The sequence below is a fragment of the Octopus bimaculoides genome, chromosome 1, assembly GCF_046866305.1.
Source record: "Octopus bimaculoides isolate indiv1 chromosome 1, ASM4686630v1, whole genome shotgun sequence".
Taxonomy (NCBI): Eukaryota; Metazoa; Mollusca; class Cephalopoda; order Octopoda; family Octopodidae; genus Octopus; species Octopus bimaculoides.
Genome location: NC_142928.1, coordinates 160,833,729 through 160,851,903, shown reverse-complemented (window position 1 = coordinate 160,851,903; position 18,175 = coordinate 160,833,729). Strand labels below are relative to the sequence as shown.

Below are 18,175 nucleotides of genomic sequence, written 5' to 3'. Positions count from 1 at the left end.
TTTTAATATTTATTATGCAATATCCCAGATATATCTGACACTGCAGTCTACTTTAGAAACTTTGCCATGCAATGATTTGTTACATGGAGTAAAGTGTAGCAGAGAAGGCATTGTTACAACTTTGTTACAATAGTTTGTTCATACAGAAACATTACTAACTAGTTTGATGCATGATACTTGACATAAGTAAGTCACCTACTTGCATCACACCATTTTTTTCAATTTATGAAAATGTGTTTTCCCATACATCATCCTGAGATGCAACTTGACATATCATCAGTGGTGTTCCCTAGGGCCATGAGGTGTTTTGGGTGTTTCAACCTCAGATAAACTCACCCAGCAACCCAACCAGGGTTGATTAAACACCAGCTAGTGTCCAGTTAGCACTGCCCCTCCCAGGGCTCACACCTCCGGATCCACAGCCACCTTGAGGCAACAGCTCTGCTGCCTCCACAGTCAATTTGATGGCCTTTTGCCTAATTGCTCCTGTGATACCAAGCATGTTGCAAACTCTGCAGTGGGATTGGCCTGCAAACCCTCTACATTCCACATTAATGGGATCATACTTTGCCTGTCACCCATGGCTTTGGCATAGCTCCACAGCTCAGCATATTTCCTTCTCTTACACTTATTTGTCTCCTCAATGCAATCCTCCAATGGAATGAAGAGTTCTAACTGGACCACCTGATTGGATACTTTTGAGATCAATGCTATATCCAATACTAGAAAATTTCTCAACTTGTATTACACTAGTATAATATGTTAGGATTAAAGTAATATGTGAAATGTTTGAAATTTTTATAAAACTGATGAATAAGAAAACCAGTCTACCAACTTTTTTCATCTTGCCGCCAGCTGATTTGGTTCTCGTATTCTTCTTCCAAAGTAAGTCTCTCTGAAGCAGTTAAGCTTAACAGCTCATCAGATTGCATCCAGCAGTTATACCTGGAGAATGAGGAAATACATTCAGTGAAGACATTAAAGATATTCCTAGAACTTCATTATCCAAATATTGGCAGGAATTGTGTAGGAAGTGTGCATGTGTCCATATATAGAGATGGATATGTGGGTGGAAAAGAAAAGAGTACTCAAAACCACAGTAGAGATTAATAATAGTTCATTTCAGTTGAGTGAGTCTCTTGCTATTTTGAGTTTTGCCTGTGGTTGCAAAGGGTCTTCAACTGGAGAAATGATGGAATATACACATTAATATTTAGGATTCCTGTTGTAGCGCATGATGGTGAAGAGGAAAAAGTAAGGAAACAAAAAAAAAAAGAAAGAAAACAGAAAGAGAAAATTAGAAAAAGAAAAAGAAAGGTAGGAAAAGGAAGCAGGAAAGAAGGGTGTTTTGACTGGGGACAATGAAATACATGGGGCTGGTGTTGGAATAGTAAAAGGATTCAATGAAAAAATGGCAGGTAAGAACCAATGGGGAGAAATTACAGTTGGTGTGTGTGTGTGTGTGTTTGTGAGGTGTGTGTGTACATGCACGCACACACACATATATACCACACACACACATACAAATCGTTTTAGTATTAAGTGTCAGAGAAAAGACCATTCAACTATAGTAGAAATGAATGATATGATATTTGGGTCAGGTCAACTTCTTGGTACTTTGAGTTTCACCTGTAGGCACACAAGATCTTCAGACAAGTTGTGTCACAAATTACCTGAAAAACTAGCACTACTTATACTCTGTGAGCATCATTTGAGAATGGGTACATGGGAGATCTGTGAGGAAGATATAGTTCATATAGAGCTTAACCCTTTTTTTACAAAATTTCTTTTGAAATACTCTACCTTTGTTGCAGTTAATTTGGAAAATATTAAAGTATTTAGTAAAATAACTTTTTTATTATGAAACTGGAGTTAGGAACACAAATATGGAGTTTTGATGGAAGGTTTTAATTTAAATCACTTAAAAACAACAAGTCTATGTCATACAATAAGGATAGTCTTAGGTGGGTTGTTGGTATTAAAAAAGTTATAGGTTAGAAGTTGACACTTCTATGAGATCACCTGCACAGGAATGAGTATTACAGTTGAGTTATTCTCAGAATGCAGGCATGAATATAATATTTAGTGAAGAACTTAGAGCTTGAGAAACATGCACATACATGCAGCATGATTAACAGTGAGTAGTTAAATGACTTGACCTTGTCAAATGCACCCTACCTTTAATAGATATTAATAGTATCCAATAAAGACAGGATGCATTTGACAAGTTTTGATAAACAAACTGTGTCATAGTAACTCTAAACAAAGTAAAATAAAGACAGTATGGCAGTGGCCTGGGTGTTGTATGGACCACAAAGGTTCAATGTGAATATGAGAGGAGAGTGAAATGATAAAATGCCTTCATGCAACTGGCATTTAAATTTTAAATCTTCAGTAGTATTAAATGTATGAGAAATAATATTTATCCCTGAATATGAGTCTCACTATTTTGCAAAGGTACACACAAACAACACACAAACACTTATCCACCCATTCATACCCACACACACATGTCTCTTTCTCTCTCTCTCTCTCTCTCTCTCTCTCTCTCTCTATATATATATATATATATATATATATATATATATATATATATGTATATATATATGTATATGTAGGCAGTCTTTCAGTTTCCTTTCATCAGATCCACTTACAAGGCTTTGGTCGGCCTGTGGCTTTAGTAGAAGACACTTGCCCAGGGTGCTACACAGTGAAACTGAACCTGAACCCAGATGGTGGGAAACAAACTTCTTAACCAAACAGCTATGGCTGCACCTTAATTTATTAAAATTTTCTTCATATGCTGAGAAAGTAAACAAAAACTTAGTGGTGATTGTCAATGATTCTGAATAAGAAAAGATAGTTATTTCAAGATATTAAGAATAAATTCTCAAAGAACCAAGATACTAAGGGAAGAAAAAAATCTGATTAATTGATTAAGAAGCAACAGAAAGTTACAGACATGTGTTCATGTACAAGTATGTATGTATCTACGAATGTATATGTGTGTGTGTGTGTGTGTGTGTGTGTGTGTGTGTGTGTGTGTGTGTGTAAATCAATGAACCAAACAAAAATAAACTATTGTAGTTAATTATTGAGTTATGACTCTTTACATCAAAGATAGACTTAGCCATTGAATAACTAGAAATCAATAAAATAGGAACTGAAGTAAGAACTGAAACAATATAATTAACTAAAAATCCTTGAAGGTGGTAAACTTGTATGGCTAATGTCCAAAAGACTGAAACCAATAAAAGAATACATGAATATTTGCCAATTTGAACAACTTCCATAGATTAGCAGTCAGCCTCTCAGTGAATAGAATTTCAATTACTTGATAATTCATTTTTACACAATACTCTGGAGAAAGACCAGCTTTGTCAGTATGATGAAACATTAGGAGTGCTCCCATGACCTGCTAAAGATCCTGGGTCATTTTATGTATGTATAAATTAATTACAATATACTTTGAAGTTACTATCAATACTATTCTCAGGCATGGCTGTGTAGTAAGAAGCTTGCTTCCCAACCACATAGTTCTGGGTTCAGTCTCGCTGCGTAGCACCTAGGGCAAGTGTCTTCTACTATAGCCTTGGGCCGACCAAAGACTTGTGAGTGGATTTGGTAGACAGAAACTGAAAGAAGCCCATCGTATATATATATATATATATATATATACACACGTATATGTTTGTGTGTCTGTGTTTCCCCACCACCACCACCACCACCACCAACAACAACAACATTGCTTGACAACCAATGTTGGTGTGTTTATGTCCCCGTAGCTTAGTGGTTTGTCAAAAGAGACCAATAGAATAAGTACTAGGCTTACAAAGAATAAGTCCTGGAGTTGATTTGTTTGCCTAAAGGCAGTGCTCCAGCATGGCCACAGTCAAACAAATGAAACAAGTAAAAGAATAAAAGAATATACATATACACAGACACGACAGAAGTAAATAAATACCCCATAAAACATAGTTTGTTTATTTTAACTTGTAAAGGTTTATATTTTTTATTAATTGACATTTTTATACTTCAGGTTCTATATGTGATTGTTTAAGCATGCCATGTACAAAAGAAGCCTTGGAACTGTCTGAATTTCCAAGAGGCCGTATTGTGGGTCAGTTTGAAGGTGAACACAGCAAAAAATCGTAGAAAACCTTGGGATCCTGCTTTCGACAATTAATAAAGAGATTGTGCAATTCACTAGAGATGGGAAAAAGTCAACATTACCCCACCCAGATCAACCAGAGCCCTCTGACAGGACCCTTCTCTTTGTTAAGAGAAATGTGGAGGATAATCCTTGTTGCAAGGCCTCTGACATAGCAGAACAAGCTGATGTTAGTCCCAGAGCAGCTGTTAGGTATCTCCGCAAACTTGGAAGGAAACCACTTCAACCAGCCAACATCAAGCGGAGAAAAGATTGGGCCAGTGAGATGGTGAGGAGGCCACTAGCATTTTGGGACACTGTCATATTCTCTAATGAGTTCAGAATTGCTGTATTTCCTGACAGTGATTAAGTGTGGGTCTGGAGACTCTGTGCTCAAGAATTTGATGTGAAAAGATTGCAGCCAACAATGAAACATGGCAGCTTTTCTGTGATGGTCTGGGGAGCAATTTGGAGCAATGGTTGATCATAGCTGGTGGAGTGTGAGGGAAACATAAACTCAGATAAATATGCATTCATATTGCAGAAAGGACTCCTTCCAATCTTCTCCAGTAGGAAAATGATTAAAAAAGACTCTTTATTTATGGAAGATGGGGCTCCTTGTCACATGGCTAGCATGACCCAAGATTTGTTGGATGAGAATGACATTAAAAATCTTCCATGGCCAAGCCAGTCACCAGACATGAATACTTCTGGGACAAAATAGACAGGACACTTCATAAAAAGAACCAGAATGCATCTTTTGAAATTACTGCATGAAACTTGGCAAGAAATTCCATAAGGGAATATTCATCATCTGATCATTAACATGCCTAATAGGCTCACATTATAACAATTAATAAATAATTTGAATGAATAATTACAGATTTGAAGAAGTTTTAATGATTATAAGGGTGTCTATTTACTTCTGTCATGTCTGTGTATACATAGGCATATGAGCATGGATGTTTGTTTAAGAAGTTCACTTTGCAGCAATATGGTTTTGGGTAAGTTCCACTGTGCAATACTCTAGACCAATATTTCCCAACATGGGGCATACACCCCACCAGTGGGGCGTGCATTAGTGTGTGTTGTGAAAATTTTTTACAAGTGACTTGAGCACATATTTGTCAACCCTGAGCCTATCTTTGGACAATGAAATGAATAAAAATATTGCCATGCAATATTTATACTTAAATCATGGGTATTGATGTAGCAATGACCAATCAGTGTACCAAGTGAGGTATCTGAATTTGTTGTGTTTGTTTCTCTGTTTTAATAAGTGAGGTGGTTAAACACAATTCAAAACTAAAAAAGAAATAATTCACCATTACTAAAATGTGATGAAGGGTGCAGGGAGCATCAGGAAGCTGGTGTTCCCTGCACTCTTCGTCACATTTTAGTGATGGTGAATTATATGTATTTCATCATCATAATGTATGTTTATATGCATGAGTATGTGTATGTTCATCTCTCCCTTGTCTTGAAATCACATGGTAGTTGTATATATATATATATATGAGTGTCACTGCTATACAAGGTGTGTTATTCATTGACACCCAGAAACCTAAAACGCCCAAAGTGTTTTTTTTTCACCCCTCCAAACCTAATCTATACCAAACTAAAACTGTCTCTGCACTTCTGGGCCATCCAACCACTGCCACAATGAAACTATCTACCACACATCCACATACAACACAACGATCATAACTCTCTACATCCTATGATATTTTAAGTCAATTGATTAGTTGAAACTCTAACAGTTTTATACTATCCCAAGCGGTATATATGCTTTATTTTTGACCAACCAGGAACAGTTGGGCAGTTGATTGAAACTATCCATCTCGTCTTGTCCCTTCACATTCCATACACAGTAAAAACCCTATACTCCAAGTCCCCACTAGTCATTCACTCATTGTAATGCAAAAAGCAAGGCCTACAATGTCTGGAGAAACTCACCTATCCACCAAAGCTATGTGATATTTACCCAGCCATGCAACAGTTACAAGGTCATTATCTGAACAACAAAAGATGACATTGTATCTCATACAACTCTCAACTTATTCCACCTTTTCAACAAAAATCAGTCCCTTTGAATTTTTACCAATTTTACAGAATCCTTTTTCTTTCCACTTCATAATAGCAATGGTTCCATGAACAGCTCCCACAGAGAAAGCCTTCATCTTTGCTTCCTATTTTGCAATCAACACTACATTGCACATACTTGGCAAATCTTCTCCAATTCTATTTCTTTCCACCTTTCCAGGTCTGTCACCTTACTTACATACATACCAAGTGTGAAAATACCTTTTATCACTTCAAACCAACAAGGTCACAGGTCCTGATGGTGTCCCTTCCATCATTCTCAAACATTACATCTAGAGCTAGTACTCTTCATGTTTTCAATTTCTCCCTCTCTAAAGGGATCTACACTGATCTTTTGAAGCATGCTACAGTGTATCCCACCTTGGAAAAAAAAGAAAAACCCCTATCAATCCCACTAACCCTGCCAACTATTCTCCTATTACACTCACTTCAATATCCTAGGGTAATGGAGTCAGCCATTTACAATGTATTGTCCTCCAACACATTGAATATTTTTCTCTCCTCAGTTTTTGTAAAGCCAGATCCACTGGGTGACCCTACTGTTCTCTGTCACCCACCAGTGGGTGCTTGCCTTGGAAGAATTCGTTGAAAGCAATGTAGGCCTCAACATCAGAAAAACTCTCATCTGTGTCTAATATGCAAATCTATCTAAACTTCCTGCCTCTGGGCTATACCTATCTTTTAGCTCCCTATCAGATCATATTATTAATATATATTAATGAAGCTCTTTAGTCCCTCATTCTATCAACTCCAACCTGCCACAAGGTTCAGTTTTGCCATTGACTGACTTACTACTGCATTTAACAAAACTCATTCTTACACAGATAACACTATCTTTTAGACCTCGATGATATAATCACCAACCATGCATTATCCATTTGCAACCTAAACATACAGACTCCGTGAAAAGAAACCTTGGAATCATCCTCCAATGGGGGTGCACAAATCTTGTCTCTGTTAATGGCAAAAAGATACAATTGCTACTCATTTAAAAACAAAAAAATAATCACATTACCCTGGGTCAAAGACAGGATGACTGAGAGAGTGTCTACATCTACTTGTGATGACATAAGCACCTAAAACAATTGGTGAAAGCATAGTACACACTACCAAGTCATACTCACTTGCATGAGATGACTATAAGGTTTCTATAACTCTAAAAAAGAAAACAAAATGGGCATGTGAGACTGGAGCATGGTTTTGGTCAAGCAGGAGATCTAAGGAAATGTAGTGAGTTCAGGCTGTCATCAAGCGACTGCCAAAGAACCCATTTCTGATTTTCAAGATAGCTTTTGAAATGTATGAACCTGGAATGATAATGAGATATCTACTAAAAGAAAAACTGCTTTACTTTCTATGGAATTTGTTACCATACACAGGCACAGGCATAGCTGTGTGATAAGAAGCTTGCTTCCCAACCACATAGTTCCAGGTTCAGTCCTACTACATGGCACCTTGGGCAAGTGTCTTCTACTATAGCCTCAGGCCAACCAAAGCCTCATGAGTAGATTCAGTAGATGGAAACTGAAAGAAGCCCATCATATATATATGTATATATCTATGTGTATGTGTCTATGTGCCAGTGTTTGTCACCCCATCACCACTTGACAACAAGTGTTGGTGTATTTACGTCCTTGTAACTTAGCGGTTCAGCAAAAGAGACTCATAGAATAAGTACTAGACTTTAAAAAGTATGTCCTGGGGTCAATCTGTCAACTAAAACCCCTCAAGGTATTGCTCCAGCATGGCCACAGCCAAATGATTGAAACAAGTTAAAGAATACAAGAATAAAAGACTACATGATGGATGTTGTTGCCTTATCTGAGAACTGTTTTGCTCTCAGATAAAGCAACAATAAGTGGCAGCTTTTACAATTTCTTTCTGAGTTGGATTTTGCAGTTTAGTTCCATGTCTTACTATTGTGCATGTGTGTGTGTGTGTGTGTGTGTGTATTAGTCAATCAAATTCAAATATAGTCTGATTTTCATATTTTTTATTGTTTATTCATAATTTTTACATATTAAAATTTTACAAATACTTTCATGTTTCATAACAAACTTCTGATAAATGTCTCTATGTAGTAGCATTAACAAACAGCTAATGTACTTCACATTTGACAACTGTAATGAAATGACGGGATTTTTCCTTGAAATACCTTCCAATAGGTTATAGCGTGCAGACACTATTTTAACCAATCAGTGTGTCATGCTGATGAACCCGGAAACATAGCTGACATTGACAGCACTTATTCATAAAAACATTTGGACCAATCAGAGATAGAGGATTTAGCTACAATCAAATGTTGTGAGACATTTGATAAAATGTTGTGAGACATTTGATACTACAAACCACAGTCCTGCCTTAAATAACTTTAAATGAAATTAAATGCAAATTCGGATTGATAATACTGTCAGTATTACTACAGTTTTGAGTAAAATTAAATTTGAATCTTCGTTTTTGCATCTGGTCAACATCCATTGACAAGGTTGCAAAAGCAACAAAAATTTTAGAAGAAAAAATATATAAATAATAAATGAGTGGAAATTGAACCAGTGAGTGTGTTAGACAATAAGGCATTAAGACAATATAACTCTCCCCAGACACAACTAAATTTATATAAATATTGATATTATTATTATTATTCTTCATATCATAGTCTATTCAGAATTATTATAAGCTTCTTAATAAAATTCTTTTCTTTTTCTCTTCTAGAAGAAGAGATGTTGTCAGCAAGACAAGAGTTAACAACAAATACAGCAGACAGGGATTCACCAGGGCTATGTTCTCAGTCCCTTTCTATGTTATAGTCCTCCAGGCCATAACAGAGGAATTTAATACCAGATACACATGGGAAATAACTACTATATACAAATGACCTCACTCTTATAGGTGAATTTATAGTAGATGTATTACTCTCACCCTTATATAATGTGAAGTAGCAATGTGTTCCTTCTATCATACTTTAACCTTTCAGCACATGGCATAAAGCTGCCACCCTACCTACTATATTCCCACTCAGTTGATGAGACACTTTAGTCATGCATGTTTCATGGTGGCATCACTTAGTGCTGGTACCATGAAAAATGCACTCAGCACACTCTGTAAAGAGGCTGGTGTTAGGAAAGGCATCCAGTCCAAGAAATCATTCCAAAGTAGACACTGGAGCATCATGCAGTTCTCCAACCTGTCAAACCATCTAACCCATGCCAGCATCGAAGACAAATGTTAAATGATGATGATGATGATGATGATGATGACATGTTTACACACATATATGAAATAAGAGTTGTGAAATTTACATTAAAAACAACAGATTAGTGTTCACTGAAAAAGGACTCAATACAGAAGTAGAGTCTAGATATTTTATTAGACACAAAAAAAAAATTACAGGGTGCCTGTGTCTTTCATGTTTTGCCTGCTATGAAGGACTGAGGAAACAACATTGTCAATGAAGATACCATCGTTGCAGAATTTGAAATTGTAAGTATTACCTCCCAAGTTAGTTTCAACAACCAGTGATTATGTTCCATTTATTATGGGAATGTGAGAGATGTTTGGTTTGTATCAAACAAATTAGTAAACCAAAACAGAAGGACAATGCAAAAACCAGTTCAACTTCTGCCTACAGATACAACAACCAGTGGGGACAAACAGACCATACATAAATACTACAAGAATTATATGCTCCCTAGCTATAGAACGAATGAACCTTTTACCTCTTACTTGTTCCACTCATTGGATAGTGGCCAAGTTGGGGTACAGCTTGGAAAGGTTTAGTTGAACAAATTGATCCCAGTACATATTTTAAGTCTAGTACTCATTCTATTAGTTCCTTTTGCAACACCACAAAGTTATAAGAATGTAAACAAACTAACACCAGTTGTAACGCAGTTGAACACACACACACACACACACACACACTAGCATGGAAGACATGTTAAATGATGGTGATGATGATATATATATGTATATATATATATATGTATATATATATATAAATAAATAAATGTACCCTTTTAAAGCCTAGCCAGGCTCATGGGCCCGGTTTCAGTGGCGTATGTGTTCCACAGCTGGACGGGACGCCAGTCCATCGCAGAGTTACTCATTTTTGCCAGCTGAGTGGACTGGAGCAACGTGAAATGAAGTGTTTTGCTCAAGAACACGTGTCGCCCGGTCCAAGAATCGAAACCACAATCTTACGATCATGGTGCTGACACCCTAACCACTAAGCCACGCGCCTCCGAACATATATATATAGTGTAATGGTGCTTTTTACATGCCACTGGCACAGGTGCCAGTTACATGACACCAGCATCGGCTATGGCTATGATTTCACTAGACTCATCAAGCCAAGTGAAATCATAGTTGTGGCCAATACCAGTGTTACATAACTGGCACTGGTGCTGGTGGCACGTAAAAAGCATCCATTACACTCTTGAAGTGGCTGGCATTAGAAAGGGCATCCAGCTGTAGAGACCATGCCAAATCAGCTTACCAGTTCCAGTCAAACTGTCTAATCCATGCCAGCATGAAAATCAGATGCTAAATGAAGATGATGATACACACACAACATGCTTGCACATAGTTTCTCTCCCCCAAAGTAACTCGCCAAGCATTGGTCAGCCTGGGGCTATCATAGAAGACACTTCTTAAAGTGCCATGCAATGTCACTGAATCCCAAACCATATGGTTGCAAAGTGGGCTTCTTAACCATATAGCTATGCCTATAATAGAAAGAAATCATAAAACAGAACACAAGTCTTACATTCAACTACTGTCTATCAATAAAAATATACAAGGTGCATTCAAGAAGTTTTCAGACTTTTTCAGGAGAGACCCTTATTAATTTCAGGGAAGTACAAAACCCAAACTTTCTTCAAAGTAGGATCCTCTGACTTCAATGCACTTGTTGTGGCACTCCAGCCAGTTTGTGAAGGCTTTATGGAAGTCCTCCAAAGTGAAGGTGTCCAGGACCTTTGTCACAGCCTCCTTCATCATCAAAATGACTGTTCCTGATGTTCTCCTTCAGCTTGGGGAACAACCAAAAGTCACAGGGAGTAAGGTCTGGACTATGGGTAGGATGAGAGGCAATTTTGATGCCAATCTCTGTCAAGTAATTGGTTACCAGGATGCTCAACACTGAACACCCTGGAAACAAACTTTGCACAAATTTTGCACATGTCCAGATTTCCATGAATAATTCTGTGTACAGTTGCCATACCAACTCTAAATTGTGTGCTTATTGTCTTTATAGATACAAATTGTCTTCGTCCAGAAAATTGCAAATTGCCTCAACCAGCTCTGATGTCCCTCTCACTCCCAATTTGCTCATCATCTCTCACCTCCTTTCTATCATCTATGAAACTTTGGTGCCAGAGAAAAAGTTAATCTATAATAAGTCTGGTGCATTTGATAAATTTCTGTAGTGTTTTTGCACAACAAGCTTCTAAGCATCCCCACTGCTTTCTGCAAACTAACCATCTGTGATGAGCAATGTTTAGTAGGATGTTTTCAAAGTGCTGTTACAGCTGTCTCCTTCGATCTGGAATAACAAAAGTTGACAGGTCAGCTTATTATATGTATAGTAATGATATACTAAAATTACAATCTCAGATATTTATAATAGTATGTCCTAAAAAAGTCTGCAAACTTCTGAAATGTACTTCATGACAAACATCATAACTAAAAACATCTTTATCAACACAAAGTAATTTGACAAGCAACAGAGCATACCAACACAATATAAACATTTTAGTGTAAGCTTGGAAGTTGAGTTAACTCCCTAATGTAAACTGTTACATCATACACATGAGCATGACACTTCTTCACTCACTGATCATGCATTTATAACAATGTGTTTACTGAACATGAAACAAAAATGTCAGTCAATTATGTCATTAGTTAATATAGCCTTCCAAAAAGAAATTACAATATTGGCAATAGCGAGGTATAAAATTTTAAAACCTTGCCATGATATTAACATCATCATTCTCAACAATCCTTGCTACTTACTATAGTAATACCACTAACAACCACTTCAAACAGAAAATAAGATTAAAGTCTATAACTATTGATGAAACTAAGAACTTTATAGTCAGTCATGCATCTGACTATGTGGCTTTCACTATCTGTCTCTCTCTGTCTTTAATGCTTTTCTCATTGTGAACTTCCCCACTTTAAATTTAGTATACTGTCTCTCATTCTTTTTCTGTATATTTCTCACGCTGTGTGTGTGTGTGCGCGCGCGCCCACGCACGTGCGTGCGTGTGTATGTATAAGGAATTTCACTAGGGTAACAAAGTAGAAAGAAAGCTCTGGAGCTTGCCAGCTCCTATCACACCGTCCAATCCATGCCAGCATGGAAAGCAGATGTTAAATGATGATGGTTAATGATATATATATAGAGACAGAGAGACAGACAGACAGAGAGAGATGTGTGTGTGCCTGTCTGTTTGCGTTTGTCCTCCACCACCACTTGACAACCAGTGTTGGTGTGTTTACGAAGTTCGGCAAAATAGTCTAATAGGGTAAGTACTAGGCTTTAAAAAAAATGTACTGGGGTCAATTCATTCGTTTAAAAATTCTTGGAGGTGGTGCTCCGGCATGTCTGTAATCCAATGGCTAAAACAATACACACACACATATTTATATTATGTTAATGTTTGTTTTTATGTTCAGTTATAATGAAAACAATTTTACGTTAATCTGATGGGTTACTCTATATTTCTAGAGTACAAATTTATTATTCTTAACCCATTACCTCCCATAATTGTATTAACTGGAATTTTTTTAATGAAACTTTGATTTCTATCATAAAACAGCCTTAGAAACACGCTGGAATGATCAAGATAACATTTTAAATAGAAATAAGCGAGATATTGGGTGAAAAATGAGCAAACCTCATTTGAATATCAGAGAAATATACCTAGTAGATATAGCAAAAAGGTTAGATATGTGTAAATATTGACAGATAATTACGAAATTTGTAATTTTTAAGTGATCTCATACGAAATCACTGGTAAGTAATGGGTTAATCAAGAATATTATTGACATGGCTTAAGTGACCGAAACTTCGAAATCACTGTCAATAATATTCTTATTTAAGAATCACACACATTACTGCATCATGTATTTATCTCTCAACCATGTGTCAATGAAATCTACTAGAAAAGTGAAACAAATATAAATGATTGATCCAATTAAAGACTGGTGCAAGGGACATAACTCTACTGTTAATCCGTCAGGCAAATTACATTAGTTTTTTTTTTTTTAATAGCTACGTCTACTAATAGACATTTATTTATTTTTCATTAGCATTTTGAGGCGCTGTATCGTGATTAGTAAACAGTAATGTCGTTGGTTACAGATTTACAGAAGGCTAATTACTGGTTCATTATATTTCTGACAGTGAGAATAACAAGAGCCATCTTTGTAATAGTACAAAATAAATATAAAAAAGGAACTTCGAAAACATTTGGTTGTCAGTTTTCTTAATGTTATTTATATCCTTCGCCAACTAACATCAACAATGTTACACACACAAACGCATAGAGAGAAAGAGAGTGGGGGAGATGAGTTTCGCTTCAGCTTTTGTCGGCGGACGTAAAGAATGTGGACCGCACACCCTTTCGTTTTCTTTTGTTTGTTTTTTTTTACAGACTCCCCCCCCCCCATTTTCGAGTACGGAGATTCTGATTCTGAAAAAAAAAAAAAAAAACGGCATTTAAAAATTTTTAATTCCCCCACCACCCTCACTCCTCAATTTTCACTTTTTTCAGAAATTTTTTTGCGAAATACGTAGAAAAATACAGAGATTATGATTCTGAAAAAACAATTTTGTAAAGTTTCTGAAAAAAGTGAAAATTGAAGAATTTGGAGGGTGGGGGAAGATTAATATTTTAAAATGCTGTTTTTTTTTTGTTTTTTGTTTTTCAGAATCAGAATCCCCGTACTCGAAAGTGATACCTAACCCATAACTACGTCATTTACAAAGATTTGGAAAGACTTCCGCCTGTCTCCCCGACCATTTACTCCCAAATTTACTTATTTAAAAAAATTTTTTTGCCAAAAAACCCCGTTGTCGGATACAGAGTTTCCGGAAATTTGCCAAAAATCGGCATTGTTAAATTTCCTTCCCCACAAATTCTTCAATTTTGACTTTTTTCCCTAGCACTAACCCTAACCCTAAAACCCTACCCCTAACCGTAACTACAGAAATGTTTTGAAATTTTTGTCTGTTCATATTTTTCTGCATATTTAGAACAAAAAAAAAAATTCTTAAAAAAAATTTTACAAAACTTTTTGGAAATTTTTTTCAGAATCATAATCTTTGCATTTTTCCACATATTTTGAAAAAAAAAAAAAAAATTCTAAAAAAGTGAAAAAAATGAAGGAAATGGGGGTGGGTGGTAATTTAGAAATGCTGATTTTTGCCAAATTTTTTGCAGATTCATATTCACCGTAGCCGAAAAGGAGGGCGGGGGGTTGAGTTGAAAAAAAATTTGGGGGGAAAGGTGGTTGGGTGGGGCGGAAGTCTTGGCCGATTTTTATTGCTCTTTGTTACCCAATCTACCAGATGTTAGCTGTATGTCAAAGTCAACTTCGCCTTTCATTCCTTCTGGAATTGCCTGTCAAAATATAGTATCAACCAATTACTGTGGTTGGTTTAATCAACTCAACTATCCCCAAATTTTCTGGCCTGTTGTCTACGTTGGAAACATTTACTCAAAATAAGTTGTTGTCATCATCGTTATTTAGCGTCCGTTTTTCCATGCTGGCATGGGTTATACAGTTTGATTGGAACTGGTAAGTGGAGAGCTGCATCAGGCTCCAGTTATAAATCTGCCGCAATGCAGTTGTTTTTTTTTTCTTTTCATTCATTTATTTATTTGGAGAATTAATTACTTTTTTCTTGGACCAACGTCAGTCCTGAATGATTTAACTCATGATACAGATATAAGTGTCATACGTAGGTTCACTGCACCTGATGCACCATGTCTGCAACTAATGACCATAATATTTACTCCAGTATGCATTTTACCAGTTGTCCAGAGGTGGTAAAGAACAGAGACGCAAACACACACATATATGATGAGTTTCTTTCAGTTTCTGTCTACCAAATTCACTCACAAGGCTTAGTAGAAAACACTTGTCCAAGGTGCCATGCAGTGGGACTGAACCCAGGACCATCATCATCATCGTTTAACGTCAGTTTTCCATGCTGACATGGATCGGATGGTTCAACTGGGGTCTGGGAAGCCAGGAAGCTGCACCAGGCTCCAGTCTGATCTGGCAGTGCTTCTACAGCTGGATGCCCTTCCTAACGCCAACCACTCTGAGAGTGTAGTGGGTGCTTTTTATGTGCCACCAGCACAGGAGCCAGAGAGGGCTGGCATCGACCATGATTGGATGGTACTTTTTACGTGCCACCAACACAGGAGCCAGTCAAGGTGGGGCTGGCATCGACCATGATCGGATGGTACTTTTTACGTGCCACCAGAACAGGAACCAGTCAGGGCAAAGGGGCTGACATCAATCACATTCAGATGGTGCTTAAGCCTTTTACCGCACAGCCATGCTTGCACCTATACAGTGATTTATTGTGTAGGATGCAATGTACCAGTGCCAAAGTGTTACTTTGTTTTTCCCTATTCAGTTCGTGTTTTGTACATCAAAGCCACCTTCCTCAATACTACTCCCACACCTCATCATAGGAGGTCTCGTCTAGTAAATTATTTGGTGACCTCACTGTTGCTGGTGCTATGTAAAAAGCACTCAGAACACTTTGTAGAATAGTTGGCATTTGGAAAAGCATCCAGTCACAGAAATCATGACAAAGCAGATAGTGGAGCTTGATACAATCTTCTGACTTGCTAGCAAACCATGCACACCAGAATAGAAAATGGATGTTAAATAATGATGATGATGATGATGATGATAATGATGATGATATAGGTATAGGCAGAGTGTTCTTTGTTGGAGCATGATTGTTGTAATTTCTCTTCCTCTCTGATTGATTGTAAGCATCCCAGCCGTATTTCACTCTAATAATGTTATTGATGCTACTGCTATTTCATGTATGTTATATGTTGGTGTTTGTTTGTTCTTATTCTTAGTATAATGCTGCAGAAATATTTTGTAAAGTGTAACCGTGTTTATGGATAATTACACATGTAGTTGAAAGGATTGAGAGATATGTGAATTAAGTCAACCAAACTCTACCTTTCATATATCCAAGTTGTCATTCATTTTGAGTATTTTGGGTGTGATCATTGTGCAGACTGTGATGACATGAAGTATCTTGTTTTGTGTTATTTACAATTTCTTAAGGACACATTGGAACCCAAGCAGAAGTCACATAGTCCATAATGTATTTACAATGTTATTGTTTCATTATTATGGTTGAATATAATACCTGTGAGTGTTCTAGGTGTGTTTGTGCATTGCATGCTTTTTTTTTTTTTTGCTTTTGTTTTAGGGTTAAGGTCATACAAAATTCTTAACAATTCTGTTTTCTCGATGGGTGTGTGAATGTGTGTGGGTGATAGGTTATATCTGATGTTCTCCAGTGTTGCTGCTAAAAAGGGAGATAAAATCTGGAAAAGCTATTTCATTTGCATAGAGCCAGGTTTGTGAGCGGTTGGTATGGATTTAGAATAGTCGCATATCCTGTCTGTGGAATATAATGCACACAGCCTGTATATGAGGCTGTGTGTTTGTTTTGCTGAGGTGTTGGGCAAACTTGTAACTATAAGTTAAAATGAATGGGTAAGAGAACAGATCTTTTGGTAAAGAGTTCAAGAAAATATAGTTTCGCGATGTTATTATATACATGTGTTGGCTGACCACAGATTGTTTGCTAGGTAGCATTTTGTATTGTTTCTTAAGGATATGGCTAGTATTTTATTTATCTGATGTTAATGTTTGTTAGGGTGATGAATGTAGGTTGTTGAAGCTACACTATTTCATTTAGTGATGAATAAATTAAGATTGGTTTGTAACTGGTGTTGTACAGATACACAAAGCAAATGTGAAAGTGAATAAAAATTGAGAGCTCTATAGGAATTGAACTCACATGTCATATGTTGACACACTGACTGGGTTCTCGGAGAGGGAAAGAATGTTTAAAGTACATCATTTTTCAAAATTTTAGATGAGAAATCTATTTCAGACCAAATTCTACTCTTATTTTATATCTGATATAATTTCAAATGTTTCAAGTTTAACATTTCAAAATGTCAACCAAAACAAAAAAAAAAAAAGAAAGAAAGAAAAAGGAAAAGGAAAACATAAACAATGCAACAGATATGTTTCCTAAGTAATAACTCAAAATATTTTGTTTTTAGAAACAATAGATTGTCCACATCTATTACTACCCATCACTTTCTCATTCCATCTACTACTCTGTCATCCCATCAATTTGTTTTTACATTCTTTGGTTTCCTTCACCCCACCATTTTAATTCATCTAATTACCTTTCAGTCATGTTACCTTGAGTGAATGAGCACATCATAAGGTAGAGAAGACTCTTCAAATTTTATGGAGTACAAAGCAACTCCATAGTGCTGGTAGCACAATAAAATACTAGTACATTCCGTAAAGTGGTTGGTGATAGGAAGGGCATCCAGCTATAGAAACTAAAATCACAATGAAACATATAAGCAAGACAGTCCTCCAATCCTCTGAGAGGGCAGTAATTTCCAACAGACTTAACTGTGATGATCCATCCAATTTCATGCCAGCATAGAAAGTAGACATAAAATGATTATGATGTTTTTCAAATATCTATTATTTAGATCTTTGGGAGTGTTCTTTTCTAACACCAACTTCTTATTAACAGTTATTTGTTAGAATGATAAACTGAAAAGAATCGCATTAAAAGCATTGCAATAAGGTTATAACAAAATCTGTACTCAGTGTGAC

General features: G+C 36.6%; 2 protein-coding genes across 2 annotated transcripts in view; one reads left to right on the top strand and one right to left on the bottom strand.

The window, feature by feature from the left end:
- Positions 1 to 18,175, bottom strand: part of LOC106882876 (N-acetyltransferase 9-like protein) — a 34,509-nt gene that overhangs the window by 14,564 nt on the left and 1,770 nt on the right. The window contains exon 2 of the mRNA XM_014933679.3: positions 836 to 945. Coding sequence (XP_014789165.1) covers positions 836 to 945 — 110 coding nt within the window. The remainder of the gene's footprint in view (positions 1 to 835; positions 946 to 18,175) is intronic.
- Positions 12,656 to 18,175, top strand: part of LOC106882875 (putative sodium-coupled neutral amino acid transporter 12) — a 73,144-nt gene continuing 67,624 nt past the window's right edge. Inside the window, exon 1 of the mRNA XM_052972180.2 lies at positions 12,656 to 12,780. The gene's annotated coding sequence lies outside the window, so the exon portion shown is untranslated. The remainder of the gene's footprint in view (positions 12,781 to 18,175) is intronic.